Source organism: Myotis brandtii, unplaced genomic scaffold, assembly GCF_000412655.1.
Source record: "Myotis brandtii unplaced genomic scaffold, ASM41265v1 scaffold966, whole genome shotgun sequence".
Classification (NCBI taxonomy): Eukaryota; Metazoa; Chordata; class Mammalia; order Chiroptera; family Vespertilionidae; genus Myotis; species Myotis brandtii.
The window spans coordinates 556,458-570,133 of record NW_005372000.1 but is presented as its reverse complement, the minus strand read 5'-3'; the positions used below and the strand labels follow the sequence as shown (position 1 = coordinate 570,133).

General features: G+C 50.1%; 3 protein-coding genes across 4 annotated transcripts in view; 1 reads left to right on the top strand and 2 right to left on the bottom strand.

Annotated features, from left to right (window-relative positions):
* The window catches only part of DNHD1 (dynein heavy chain domain 1), a 67,312-nt gene extending 64,236 nt beyond the window's left edge, over positions 1-3,076 (bottom strand). Inside the window, 1 exon segment of the mRNA XM_014533319.1 lies at positions 3,022-3,076. Coding sequence (XP_014388805.1) covers positions 3,022-3,076 — 55 coding nt within the window.
* A 1,954-nt stretch (positions 3,077-5,030) lies between these two features.
* TIMM10B (translocase of inner mitochondrial membrane 10 homolog B (yeast)) lies at positions 5,031-6,249 on the bottom strand. Its single transcript, XM_005886245.2, has 3 exons — positions 6,145-6,249; positions 5,847-5,942; positions 5,031-5,655 (listed from the first exon to the last, which is right to left on the bottom strand). Exons 1-3 carry the CDS (start codon positions 6,175-6,177, stop codon positions 5,479-5,481), a joined length of 306 nt encoding a protein of 101 aa, XP_005886307.1. The 5' UTR covers positions 6,178-6,249; the 3' UTR covers positions 5,031-5,478.
* Positions 6,250-6,344: 95 nt separating this feature from the next.
* On the top strand, positions 6,345-13,217 carry ARFIP2 (ADP-ribosylation factor interacting protein 2). Of its 2 annotated transcripts, none has more exons than XM_005886244.2 (9): positions 6,345-6,475; positions 7,283-7,383; positions 7,637-7,733; positions 8,687-8,805; positions 8,982-9,203; positions 9,744-9,901; positions 10,045-10,219; positions 10,663-11,671; positions 11,868-13,217. In XM_005886244.2, the coding sequence occupies exons 2-8, from the start codon at positions 7,285-7,287 to the stop codon at positions 10,816-10,818; spliced, it is 1,026 nt and encodes a 341-aa protein (XP_005886306.1). In that variant the 5' UTR covers positions 6,345-6,475; positions 7,283-7,284; the 3' UTR covers positions 10,819-11,671; positions 11,868-13,217. The 2 variants fall into 2 exon arrangements, with proteins under 2 accessions (XP_005886306.1, XP_014388822.1); XM_014533336.1 differs by having other exon boundaries at positions 7,243-7,383.
* Positions 13,218-13,676: the final 459 nt, after the last annotated feature.

Below are 13,676 nucleotides of genomic sequence, written 5' to 3'. Positions count from 1 at the left end.
CAACCAAGGTACATGCCCTTGACCGGAATCGAACCTGGGACCCTTCAGTCCGCAGGCCGACGCTCTATCCACTGAGCCAAACCGGTTTTGGCTAGCTGAGGATTTTTAAAAAATATATATTTTTATTGATTTCAGAGAGGAAGGGAGAGGGAGAGAGATATAGAAACATCAATGATGAGAGAGAATCATTGATCGGCTGCCTCCCGCACGCCCCCTATTGGGGATTGAGCCTGAAAACTGGGCATGTGCCCTTGACTGGAATCGAACCTGTGACCTTTCAGTCTGCAGGCCGACACTCTATCCACTGAGCAAAACTGGCTAGGGCAGGATGTTTTTGAGATACCTAAGTGGAGAGGTCAATCAAGTGGCTCAGAGGAGGGTATGGGAGTCATCAGTAACCAAAGCTCAGAGTGGGGATGAAACAATCCTAGAAAAAATAGGCTGAGAAAGAACAGGACCCAGAGAAACTTTTAGATTTAAAGGCTGAAGGTGGGAGGGGGGAGGAGGGGTGTGGGAGTGAGCCTGCAAAGGAGGCTAAGAAGCTTTGGCCAAAGAGGTAGTAGTTAAAGTATGTGAGTGGAATCGCAGATGCTAGGGGAAGACTGTTGATGAGAAACTAGTCAATACTACCAGATGCTACTGAGAAGGAAAAGTAAGCTGAGGACTGCGAAATAGCCAGAGTTTAGGAATGTGGAGGTCACCTGGTGAGCCAGTGTGACCTCAGTATGAACTATTTCAATAGAATAAAGGTTGTAGAAGTCAAAACAGACTGGGTGGCCCTGGCCAATATGACTCAGTTGATAGAGCACTGAAGGGTCATGGGTTCAATTCCCAGACAAGGGCACATACCTGGGTTGCAGGTTTGATCCTGAGCCCCAGATGGGGCATGTGCAGGAGGCAACCAATCTATGTTTCTTTCTCTCTCTCTTTGCCTCCCTTCCTTCCACTCTCTCTAAAAATCAATGGACCCCTAATCGGTTTGGCTCAGTGGAAAGAGCGTCGGCCTGGGGACTGAAGGGTCCCAGGTTCGATTCCGGTCAAGGGCATGTACCTTGGTTGCGGGCACATTCCCAGTGGGGAGTGTGCAGGAGGCAGCTGATCGATGTTTCCCTCTTATATATATACACTTTAAAAAATCAATGGAAAAAATATCTTCAGATGAGGATTAACAAAAAACAGACACCAGACTGGGTGGAGGAATGGGATGGAGAGAGCCAAAGTATTCAACTGCTTTCAGTATAAAGTGGAAAAACAGGTTGGTAGCTGGAGAGGAAATGAGGTACAGAGTGGTTTGTTTTTCTATCAAGGGAGTGTTTAGCATGTTTAAACACTGATGAGAATTTAGTAAAGTGGGGGAAAGTCAGCCATTCCCAAAGAAGGAAGGACAAGGTTCCAGGGCACAGGAATAGGCACTGGCCTTAAGAAGAATGCTGGGCCTGTTTAGACAGTTCAGAGGAGAAAGATGCAGATGTAGGTGGGTGACCAGATGTGAGAGTTCTCAGCTGACAGCTTTACGCAGGAGAGATGACTGGAAAAATCCAGTGGGATTATAGGGACTCAGACTCCATTTGAAGTTGGTAACCATGGACCTATAGTAATATAAATCTGCTTTATAGTGATTTCATTGGGTGACCAAATGCAGACAGACAAATGTTTCATTTTATCTATGCATCCAAAAGAGATGAAAGGTAAGGAAACACAGTCTATTCCAAGAGAATCACTAGAATTTAAGTTCGATAGGAATCCAGAGAAGGTAGAAGCAATGGCCTGACTGCCCCAGTGACTCAAAAAATGATAAGGAATAGTTCAATCAAGTGAAAGGAATATGGTCAGTGAATAAGATGCAAGTAATAGTGTTTTGAAGATAAGAGCAGTTGGGGGTGAAGACAATGGCCAGGACATAACTATGGGAGTGGATGCCCAAGAATGTGGAAATCGCTAGATTGTGTCAGAGAACTAAGAGACCAAAATACTGGAGTGTCCACATAAACATAAAAGTATCAATGAGTGGACAGGAAGACTAAGGGGTAGCTCCTTAGAGGAATGTAGGAGAGTGGTAGTTACTAAGGACAAATAACGAGAGGGTGGTATACTTGGATAGCCTCAAAGGTGCAGGAAGCCACCCATTGTCTTCACTAGCAGAGAAGTGCAAACAAGGATCCCGAACGCTGGTGAACTTTGAACCCATGGCAAGGGCCAGAGTTATGCACCGACAGGTAGTCCAGACAATGGGGGCTCAAGTTATTTCCTGATCAAATAGTCTCAGAGTAAATCCTCTAGTATTTACTGACCTTTAAGATAGTCTGTCTGCTACCAAAATTGCCTGCCTGCCTAAGGGCTTTATGTGTATCCAAAGTTGAATAAAATGTTGGCGAAGCCTGGGCACCAGTAGAAGTCCTTCCCCTTGAGTTGGGCTTGCCCGCCTGGCCCCCAATATTTCCAAATTATTTCTTGTTTCGTCTCTTTCATTTGCATGTGGCCCCTCCTCCAGATCCTGAACCCTGAACCAGGCGGGATGTGGGGGAACATTCACAAAAGGAATCAGACTTTGCAAAGGAATGGGCAGTTATGCTCTGAAGCCAGAATGGACAGGAAGACTAACCCCCTCTCCAATGTCTGTGGTAATCAGATAAAGTTTTGTCAACATTTATTCTCATTGTGCTTGAAACATCACATGTGCTCATTATGCCAATGGCAAGACCTGAGGGAGACTCCAGCAATAATGGAAGATGGATGGTAGGAATAAGGTTCTTATAAATATTAAGAGAAAAGAAACAGGACAGAAGAGATTGGAAATTTAAGAAAGGGACTAATTGATGGAGTAGACTGAGGGACATTTGTTTCTCCATGCCTGGGGAGAGGTTTGGTACAGATAAATAAGCAAATAGCTCTGGAAGTTCAAAGGCCTTCTATGTTCCTAGCCCTTCTCCAGTAATTATTAATTACATGACTTGGAAACACAGATCATTCATAATCATATGGCAGTTTAATTACAAGGAAGTCTGTTGCAAAGACACCCACAAATGTTGATGTGGAAGAATCCTTCCACCAGCAGTACAATATCCTGGATCCCCATTTCCTTGTGTCTGGAAATTGGGAAGTTCACAAGCTGATTTCCTGCATTTATACTTTCCAAGGAAAGAATTTTATTGGGTAGATATGAAGCCACTTGGTAAGGAAGTTCCTGGCCAGCAACTTTTACTTTCTAATAAACCTTTCTATTTAAGATTTGTTCATGGGACAGCAGCTAGCTAAAAGGCAAAAAGTAATAGGAGCCACTTTTCTCAACAGGTGACTATGTATATAAGATGTGCTTCTAGTACATTCTGGATTCTTGCTTCCTCATCTGTTAAGAGGGGGGATAATACCTCTTACTTGTACTTTGTCATAAAGATTAACTAAGGTAAACCATGACATATACCAACATCAGAACCTATACAAAGTAGGGGCTCAATAGATATAATTTTGAGAGGTAGCCTGTTCTAGTATAAAAACAAAAACATGGATTTTACAGTCAGATCTGTTTGTGGTTTTTTTTAGAGAGGAAAGGAGAAACATTGATTTCTTGTTCCACATATTTATGCACTCATTGGTTAATTCTTGTATGTGCCCTGTCTCAGGATTGAATCTCCACCTTGGCCCATCATTGCTGGAGTCTCCCTCAGGCCTTGCCATTGGCGTAATGAGCACATGTGATGTTTCAAGCACAATGCTCTAACCAACCGAGCTACTTGGCCAGGGCAAGTCAGATCTGTATTTTAATACAGGGTCTACTATTAGAGAATTTCAAACTCCTGAGCTACACGAGGGAGAAAACTGTGTGCTTTGTGGGTGGTTGTAGGAAGTTATTTTTATTATTGTGGGAACCAATGTCTAAGAGCTTCCATTTCCACTGTAAAAAAATGAAACATGGTCAGTTGATGGGGAATAGTTGAGGGTGAGGTGAAGGATTAAGGAGAGCAGTAAGGTGTAATAACTGCCATGTTAAGGACAGTGAATAGACCAGGAACCCACAAAGGGTTGCTTGTTGGTAATGATGGCTTGGTTGAGGTTGGAACCTTAAAGACTTAGTGACATTCATTACACAGCTGTGTTTTTCTCTAGCAGTTTGAATGGAGGAACAGAAAAGATTAAAGAGCTGGAATGATACAAAAGGACACAAGAGCAGCAAGAAAATGTGGTGATGGAGTGATAGGTCATTCACACTGTTGAAAGCAGAAGTAAATTCCACAAAGGGGAGGAAATAAAAAGAATGGATAGGTGGGGACTAGAAATCACAGAACAGGCAGAGTGGGAACGTGGGGTAAAGGTGGAAGAGCTGGAATTAGATTATAAATAAGCAGTGAGACAGAAGTAACATTAAAGAAGTCCCATAGATTTTGCTTATCCCTTCCTTTCCACAACCATCACCATCACTTCTCTCTTGGATTTCTTTATCTCAAGCCTGACCATATTGCAGAATATGGGCTCTCAAGTTTCCCCCTTTCTGATCACCCCTGAAGCAAAAAAAAAAAAAAAAAAGTCTTCTTAGAAAATAGTAAAGAAGTAACAACTTGGGGATATGGTTAAAGTTTCAGAACATTCAGAATTCTTATAGGTTTCATCTGTTCTGGAGTTACTGATTTATAAGGAGGTAGTCCCCAAAACCCTGTTGTCCTTAGATGTCTCCTCTTTTCTCTAAATCTAGCAGAATTCCCTCTTGCAAGACACAATCCACACACAAAAAGTTATGAATGAATGCATACCCAGCTCACAAGTGAGCCATTAAAGTCAAGACAGATTTTATTTAATGACAGCTAAACGGAGCTCCTATTTTCTCTGACAACTTGGGGATATGGTTAAAGTTTCAGAACATTCAGAATTCTTATAGGTTTCATCTGTTCTGGAGTTACTGATTTATAAGGAGGTAGTCCCCAAAACCCTGTTGTCCTTAGATGTCTCCTCTTTTCTCTAAATCTAGCAGAATTCCCTCTTGCAAGACACAATCCACACACAAAAAGTTATGAATGAATGCATACCCAGCTCACAAGTGAGCCATTAAAGTCAAGACAGATTTTATTAATGACAGCTAAACGGAGCTCCTATTTTCTCTGTCATCTGGCCAGGACTCGCCTTCCTGTTGCTATTACCAACCTTAAAAAATTGCATCCACACACCTCGGTTTAACCAGGTACCTGGGGAATGAATGCTGAGGTTTTCCTTCTACACATAGAAGGCAATTTCCCTGCTGCCAGGGTTGAAGCCAGCAGATACGCACTGACAAATAAAGGATGGTGCTAGTCAAGTGGGCAGAGCTTCTCCGCCCAGAACACAAACCAAACAGAATGAAAGCGGGTTTATTAGCTCCAGAAAAAGGAGCAACAGTACCCAGCTCCAGGCAACTCCTCACTCTCTATACGGGCTGCACCCAGCCTAAGGTCCACTGGCTCCTTCAATGTGAGGGTCCATCCAGTGCCTCCCTTCCTGGGTTGGGGATGGCTAGCTGCCTGTGGGCGAGCTTCCCGGCTGTTCAGCAGCAGCCCCTGGCCCAGCGGAGGCAGCCTCGTAGTCTGCGATGCGGCGCTGCACCAGGGCAGGCATGAGCTGCACATAGGCGGCCATGAGGCGGTGGTTGGAATGGATCAGCTTCCCAGCACAGCTGTGCAGGCAGGCCTCCTGGAGGGAAGACAGGGTGGAGGCAGAGGCCAAAGGTGGCCTGTCAGGTGCGTCTCCTGTCTTCCCCTTCCCAGCCTAGGGGCGAGGGTAAAGGAAAGACTCGGCCAAAGGCTGAAGGGAAGTGGGGGGAGGAGGAAGGCAGTCGCGGTTAACTCGGAGGAAGAAGAGTGGATCCCTACTCGGTTCCCCACCTCCTCAGCATCCAGGGCCCGGTGGTGCAGGCTGGGCACGCAGCGCTGGAAGCAGAGTTCCGTCATCCGATTGTAGACCAATAGGAAGTCCCGCAACTGGAAGAGAAGGGGACCAAGGACTCAGCGACAAGGGGGCCCACACCTCAATTCTGGGCCGCGCCGCCTCGGCGTTTCCCAGGACCGCGCACCACGGCCCATGTCCCCAGACCTTGGCCCCCTGGCTCTCCGGGGTCCCGCCCTGCGGACGGGGATGCGAGCTGAATGTAAGGTCCCGAAGCCACTTCTAGCTGCTACTCACGTTTCTCAGCTGCTGCTGATGCTGCTGCTCCATCCCGCCCCAGGAGCACGCCCGCCCTTACTTCCGTTTCAGCGTCTCGGTCACGCCCCGGAAGTAATCTTCGGTAGCTTTTCTCGAGAACTGAAGGGTTGGTTCAAGGATCGCCCTGCCCCCAGCTTAACGTCACTTCCGCCCTTACAAACTGCGACGTGGCCGGCTTCTTCTGCCCGGGCGGGGACGTCACTTCCGCCGAATCCCTGACCTGCTGCTAGGATCGCGACGGGAACGGGAGCCCGAGGTCCCCGCGCGGACCGGGCCTGGCGCCCCGAGGGGAAGAGCAGCCCAGCCCGAGGTGAGAGGGGCGTACTTAGTCCAGTGGAAGTTGAACGCATGAACCTGTCCTGAGGGCAAGATACCTCTGAGCTCAGGGAAGGATGAGGACACACCTGATGCCCAGGTGTATGGGGTGGGGGTGGGGGGATAGGGAAACACACCTGGGGAGACATAACTGACTTTGGAAGGGTTCAACTCTATCCTGGGAAAAAGAGGCTTTTCCCAGAGGCCGAGAACATATACCAACTGATTCAACTAAGGCCTGGTGGAGAGGGCGAGGAAGAGAAGGTGCATGGGGTGGAGGAGGGGGAGATCACTTGAAGGAAAGGGGGAGACACACCAAAGGAGTGTGCAAGGTCAAGCCCTGGGTGACATACCTGAGCCCTGGAAAGGGGTTCATCTCCTGATGGGAAGAAACACCTGCATGGGGATAAGCTCCAAGAGAATACAGACTGTATCCATTTTGTTCACTGCTGTATTTCCAGGGCCTCAGATAGTGCATGGCACATAGTAGGTACTCAGTGTCTGTTGAATGATTGAATGCATGAATGATCACGGAGTTCTGGTGGGGTTGGAGAGTCAGGAGAAGACACCTGAGGCCTGGGTGTGCATGTGTAAAACTATGCACCTTGGAGGGGAGAGATACATATGCTACCTGACAAAAGGAGTGGCAGCCAAATCACTCAAGCCCTGGGAAAACCTTTAAAACCTCAGAAATGGTTGGGGGGACCTTTCTCTTCTGGAGACCTGGCCAGTTTCCAGAACTGTCTGTGTTGGGCTTTGCAGGGCGCTGGGGTGGAGACATTGACTCCGGTCCCTTCCCTAGCCATGACGGACGGGATCCTAGGGAAGGCAGCCACAATGGAGATCCCCATCCATGGGAATGGCGAAGCTGGGCAGCTTCCCGAAGATGATGGTCTGGAGCAGGTGCTTCTGTTTGATTTTTCTCCTTATTGTCTCATTTTAGGAATCCCAACTCATAAACCCTGGGCTCTCTATTTTAGTCGCCTTCCCTAATTTATCTAACTCCCTTCAATCTCTTTACAAATTTTCGTTTTGATTCTGTGCAGACTTCCCTTGTGTGCTCTCTCTATGATGCTTCAATCCAAGCTTGTTCTCACCCCCAAAATGCTTCAGCTGCCCCTATGTTCCTGAAGCCCCCCTCTTCTCTGGCCTATAGGACCTCCAGCAGGTGATGGTGTCAGGACCCAACCTCAATGAAACCAGCGTTGTGTCTGGTGGCTATGGGGGCTCTGGTGATGGACTCATCCCCACAGGTATGAATGATCAGACCAGGACGGGGAGCTTGGATGAGAATGGGGAGAGGAATGGTTCTGGGGAGCATAGGCTATGTCTGAGAAAGCTTGAATTATCTTGGGAGATCTTGGAAACTCCTGCTAGTGTGAACCCTATGGAGTCCTCACCCCAAGGCCAGTTCCCAGGGTTGTCCAACTGCTCCCATTTGCCATTTCCCCTGAGGTGCAGCCTTTTTCTCTGCTGCCACCACCTGAGTCACGTTAGGGACACTTCCACAGAAGTTTCCCCTGCTCTAGAGCTTGATGCTGATTTGGATCTTTTTTAAAAAAAATATATTTTATTGATTTTTTACAGAGAGGAAGGGAGAGGGATAGAGAGTTAGAAACATCGATGAGAGAGAAACATCGATCAGCTGTCTCCTGCACACCCCCTACTGGGTATGTGCCCGCAACCAAGGTACATGCCCTTGACCGGAATCGAACCTGGGACCTTTCAGTCCGCAGACCGACGCTCTATCCACTGAGCCAAACCGGCTATGGCTGATTTGGATCTTTATGAGGCTTCTCAGAGTTGGTACTTTAGACTCTAAAATTTAGAAGAATAAACAGCCCTGAACCTCACAGACTGTGATACCACATGGGAATGTCAACCAGGCTTCCTGTTATCAGGACCCACCATCCTTGACCTCCTAGCCCACCTTCTGTGTATTTCCTTCTGTTTCCTCTGCCCGTATCCACCTCCCTCCCCCTCTAATCCCCACCACCACCTCAGAGGAGGCCAGATGTATATTGGGATTTGGGTTTCAGGGCACAAGATATGAGTTCCTCCTAGTGAGTAGGAGAATCTAATTGTCTCTAGCTTCTGCTCCTTCAGGAAAGTCCTTTTCAGGTGCTGGGAGGGAAGAATGGGTGGAGCCACAGAGGTGTCTGGTTGTATCTGAGAGAGGCTGGTGTCAGAGAACTTGGTCCTTTAGGGTCTGGCCGCCATCCATCTCACAGTGCCACTCCTGCTAGCCCTGGAGATGAGGTGGCTCGGGGCATCGCTGGAGAGAAGTTTGACATCGTCAAGAAATGGGGCATCAACACATATAAGGTGGGATTCAAGCACCTCTCCCTTCCCCGCAAACTCCCATGGGTACCTTTCCCCTTCTCCCAGATCCTAATATTCCATCTATGGCTGAGACTAGGAGTCTGGGTATACTGTGGTACATACTTGTTGTGGGGGCAGGGTGCTAGGGTCTCTGACTGCTTCCCCCACTTCCCCATCAGTGCACAAAGCAGCTGATATCAGAGCGATTTGGCCGAGGCTCTCGGACTGTGGACCTGGAGCTAGAGCTGCAGATTGAGTTGCTGCGTGAGACGAAGCGCAAGTATGAGAGTGTCCTGCAGCTGGGCCGGGCACTGACAGCCCACCTCTACAGCCTGCTGCAGACCCAGCATGCACTAGGTGACGCCTTTGCTGACCTCAGCCAGAAGTCCCCAGAGCTTCAGGTGCCTCGGCCAGGCCAACGAGGGTGGGGGGACTGGGCCCAGGCCCTCCCAGGCAGTCACCCCTCAGCCTCCCTCCCTCCCTCCTGCAGCCCAGAGGGAGAACCCCTACAGGGTGGGCCCAGCCCTGCCCCCAGCAGCACTCACCTGTGGAGGCAGCTTAAGGGTTTGTACAGAGGTCCAGAAGTTGGAGGGGCTGTGGGAGGCGGCACACTGGGTGCCTCACAAGTAACCCTTCTCTGCATTTGTGAGAATGCCTTTGATGCTCAGCCTAATCCGAGCCCCTCCCTTGCCTGCTGCACTAGCTTTCTCTGTTCTAGTCCTGTGAACTTATCTGAGAACCCCACTCCCACATTCCCACCCCAGGCATCCCCAGGGTGGCCCCACTAACTTTCTGGCTAAGAGAGCCTTGCTGGAGGCAGTCCTTGGTCGTTCCAGTTTTGATGGCTGCTTCCTCCCTGGGGAAGAGGGGAATGAAGGGCCCTACAGCTCCAGTCAGGTAAGGACTCTTTCTCAAGGCCTGTCCCTCCCTTCTGCCCTCAGGAGGAATTTGGCTACAATGCAGAGACACAGAAGCTGCTGTGCAAGAATGGAGAGACACTGCTAGGGGCTGTGAACTTCTTTGTCTCTAGCATCAACACATTGGTCACCAAGACCATGGAAGACACGCTCATGACTGTCAAACAGTATGAGGCTGCCAGGTGTGGGCACTGGCAGGGCCTAGGGCTTTGGGAGTTGGCTGGCTTGGGTGGAAATTTGAGGTTAGGGTCATAAGAATTCAGGAAGGAAAGGAGAGTGTGGAGGACAAAGGGGTGGAGATGAGCCTATATCACCCCCTCCCCAGGCTGGAATATGATGCCTACCGTACAGACTTAGAGGAGCTGAGCCTAGGCCCTCGGGATGCAGGGACGCGTGGTCGACTTGAGAGTGCCCAGGCCACTTTCCAGGCCCATCGGGACAAATATGAGAAGCTGCGGGGAGATGTGGCCATCAAGCTCAAGTTCCTGGAAGAAAACAAGGTGCCAACCCCACCCCGTTGACCCCAGCCCATCTTCCCATCTGTAACACTGACCCTCCCCCCAGACCCTGCCCATCGTTGGATGGAGTAATGCAGTCTGACTAAGGAGTGGGATCTTTTCTTAGCCCCCTCATCCCCTGGACCTTTCCGGGTCTCCCTCCTTCCAATATCTGGCCCTTTTCTGTTGAAGAGTTGACTGCTGGTCCCAGGATCATGACAGAAAAATCATACCCTGAGTTGTGGTACCAGAACCCCAGCCCCAGCAAATCAAGTCAGGTTTCTCCCATTAGCTTAACCTTTCTCCTTTGATTCCCTTGGTGGAGTTCAAACCCCACCCCCAAAGCACCATCAGAGCAGAATGCATGCACCCCTGGTCTGGTCTCAGGCTCAGCCCCTCAAGAAGGGCATCTGAGTCCAGCCTCAGCTGACCCTCTGGACCCCCAGATCAAGGTGATGCACAAGCAGCTGCTGCTCTTCCACAATGCTGTGTCCGCCTACTTTGCTGGGAACCAGAAACAACTGGAGCAGACCCTGCAGCAGTTCAACATCAAGCTGAGGCCTCCAGGAGCTGAGAAGCCCTCCTGGCTAGAGGAGCAGTGAGCCGCTCCCAGACCAACCTGGCTGTCATAAAGACACTGGGAGGGGCAGTCCCAGGGTGGGGGAGATCGGACATGGGACATCCCTTGCCACCTGCCCTCAGGCGTGGGCTTCTTTCCCCTTGCTGGGGCCTGACACCAGTTTTGCCCACATTGCTGTGGGTAGGGATGGGGCCTGCAGGCCTAGCAGTTGCTGCCCTGTCCCTTATCTTCCTGGCCACTGGGCTTTGTTCCCAGATCTTTTCCTTCCACTCCACAGCCAAAGGCTATGACAAAACCACTCCCTGGCCAATGGTATTGCTCAGGCCTATCCCCAGCTCCTGGGGTGTGCCCCCGACCAATGGCAGAGCCTCAAAAGGCCCTGTCAGCCAAAGGCAGCTCTTCTTGGGCTCCCCTGGGCCAATGATGTTGCCTCCAGTACCCTTTGTCCCTCCTCTATGCGTGCCCATTGCAGAGAAAGGGACTGGGACCAAAGGGGTGGGAATAATGGGGAGCCCCATTTCTGGCCCTGCATCAGAATGGGCATCCCCTCACCTATCCACCCAGTTTAATTGTGCTTAGAGCCCTGGAAGATTGGGACCTAGCACTAGGAATAAACCTTTCATAAAAGCAGGCCCAGTGAGGTCCATTTGTGGGGGACTCTAGGAGGGTGGGCTGGGTAGAGAAATGCTCAGTCTAATACACCAAAATCCTATCAAGTCAGAAGAGCTGGGGACAGACAACTGAAGTCAGAGGTTTCCAGAACAGTCTGAGGACCCACTCTCCTCCCCCAGACCCAGTTTGAGCAAAAGCTTCATTTGCCCTTTAGGCCAGCACCAAGATAGCTAAGGATCTTAAGAGCACAGGGCCCAAGGGGGGTTAGAGAAATGCTCAGTCTAATACACCAAAATCCTATCAAGTCAGAAGAGCTGGGGACAGACAACTGAAGTCAGAGGTTTCCAGAACAGTCTGAGGACCCACTCTCCTCCCCCAGACCCAGTTTGAGCAAAAGCTTCATTTGCCCTTTAGGCCAGCACCAAGATAGCTAAGGATCTTAAGAGCACAGGGCCCAAGGTGGGGCCCGCTGGTCATCATGCATTCATTGATACAGCAAATATTTACTGAGAGCTTTTACTTGCCTGGCACTGCCCTAACCCCTGGGGAAACATCAGTGAATAAAGCACAGTCCCTTCCCACAGTGCTTGCGGTCTAGTGAGGAATAGAGACAAGTAACCAGGCAACTACAATACGGTGATAAGTACTAGGATACAGAAGTTCAGGGAGCTATGGGAGCACAGAGGAGGGGCTTCTCCTAGACTGGAGTGGAGATGGGCATGTCAACTTGAAAGCTGAGAGAAAGGGTATTCAGACAGCCAGAAAGAGTAGAGGAAAGAGCATCGTAGGCTGAGAGGCCAATATGTGAAGGCCCTGAGTAGGAATCTGGAGGAATTAATGGAGTTTCACCGGGATGAAAGATGAAGGGGAGTGGCTAGAGGAAGACTACAGAGGTAAGGCAGTAAGAGCTCAGGGTAGGCCTGCCTCTTCAAGCCCATTAAGGACTTTTGCCCTTTGGAGAAGAAAAACCATGAGCCCTTTTCGGCAGAAGTATGATGGCATAGGAGAAGTCTAGGGTGGAGGAAAGTAGTCCTTGTGAAGCTTAAACTAGTGTAACACAGACCCTAGTTCCCTCATAGTCGGTAGTCTAGTAGCTCTGGCCCAGTCTCCAAAGCAAGCATGAGTCCTGTCTGAGGCACATCACAGCGCTGGAACACCTGTGCTAGGGGCCTGAACTCAGGTGGATGTGAGGTTGAGGCAGTTTCCAGGGCCCCTGTTGAGCCCAAAATCTGAACCTTGTCTGAGGCAGGAAAGCTCTCCAGCAGCACTTTAATTGGGCCGGAGCTCAGGTGCCATCACCTCTGCTCCTTGGCTAAGGAGAGCCCCAGGATGTTTCAACACTCCCCTACCTGCGAGGAGGACTGGAGGAGGGGACACCCCCGTCAGCAGATGCTCCCAGCACTGAGATCCAGGTGCAGCCCGACTTCGCCCTTTGTCACAGATACTGCAGCTCCCAGGCAGGCTTCCTGGGCTTTGGTCAGCCTGCAATCACCTGACTGCAGCTTGATTATTAGGGGAGGGGTGACCCCCACTTTTATGAAACACTGGGGATTTTTGAACATGAAAGGTACTGATGAATCTCCAAGTGACTGGCGGCAGGACCTTAACACAGAGCTCAAACAAACGCTGGTTACACCACTTTCTAGCTGAGTGATCAGGGTTAACTTCTAGGGAGCCGGGCCCTCAGTTTCTTACATTGTATAACACGGCTAATAAAAGAAGCTACCTATTAACAATATTAAAGGAGATAATATATGTAAAGAGGTTCGTTGTGTGTCTGGCCCAATATAAGCACTCAGTCCCTGTGAACTGTTGTTATAATTTTTATTATTTTCCACGGGGGCTGCTTTTCCCCAATGCGATGATTCTGAGAATTGCTCTGGTCTTTGGAGTGGGGAAGGGAGTCGCTGGGTGGTCGGAACCGTAATTTCCTCGCCAGGGTGCTCCTCAGGGAGAGCCAGGCGGCTAGAGCGGGATCAAGTCCCCCCACCTTCCTACCCCGTCACCCCCTTCCCGAGCTCTGGGTCCTGCCCTGGCACCTTGGGGCCCTTCGCCGCCGAGATCCGTGTCGAGGTACAGGATGATTCCTGTCTCCCACGATCAACGGGGACCACACTAGCATATTCCGTAGGGGACCCCCGCCCCCAGAAAGCCGGGCAGGGAACCCCCGGGAGGCAGCCCGAAGCCGCTCCCGGAGTCCGAAACCCCTGCTGTCCAGCTGGCCTTTTCCTGACCGAGCCTCCTCCGGTCTCCGAGACCCACCGTGCC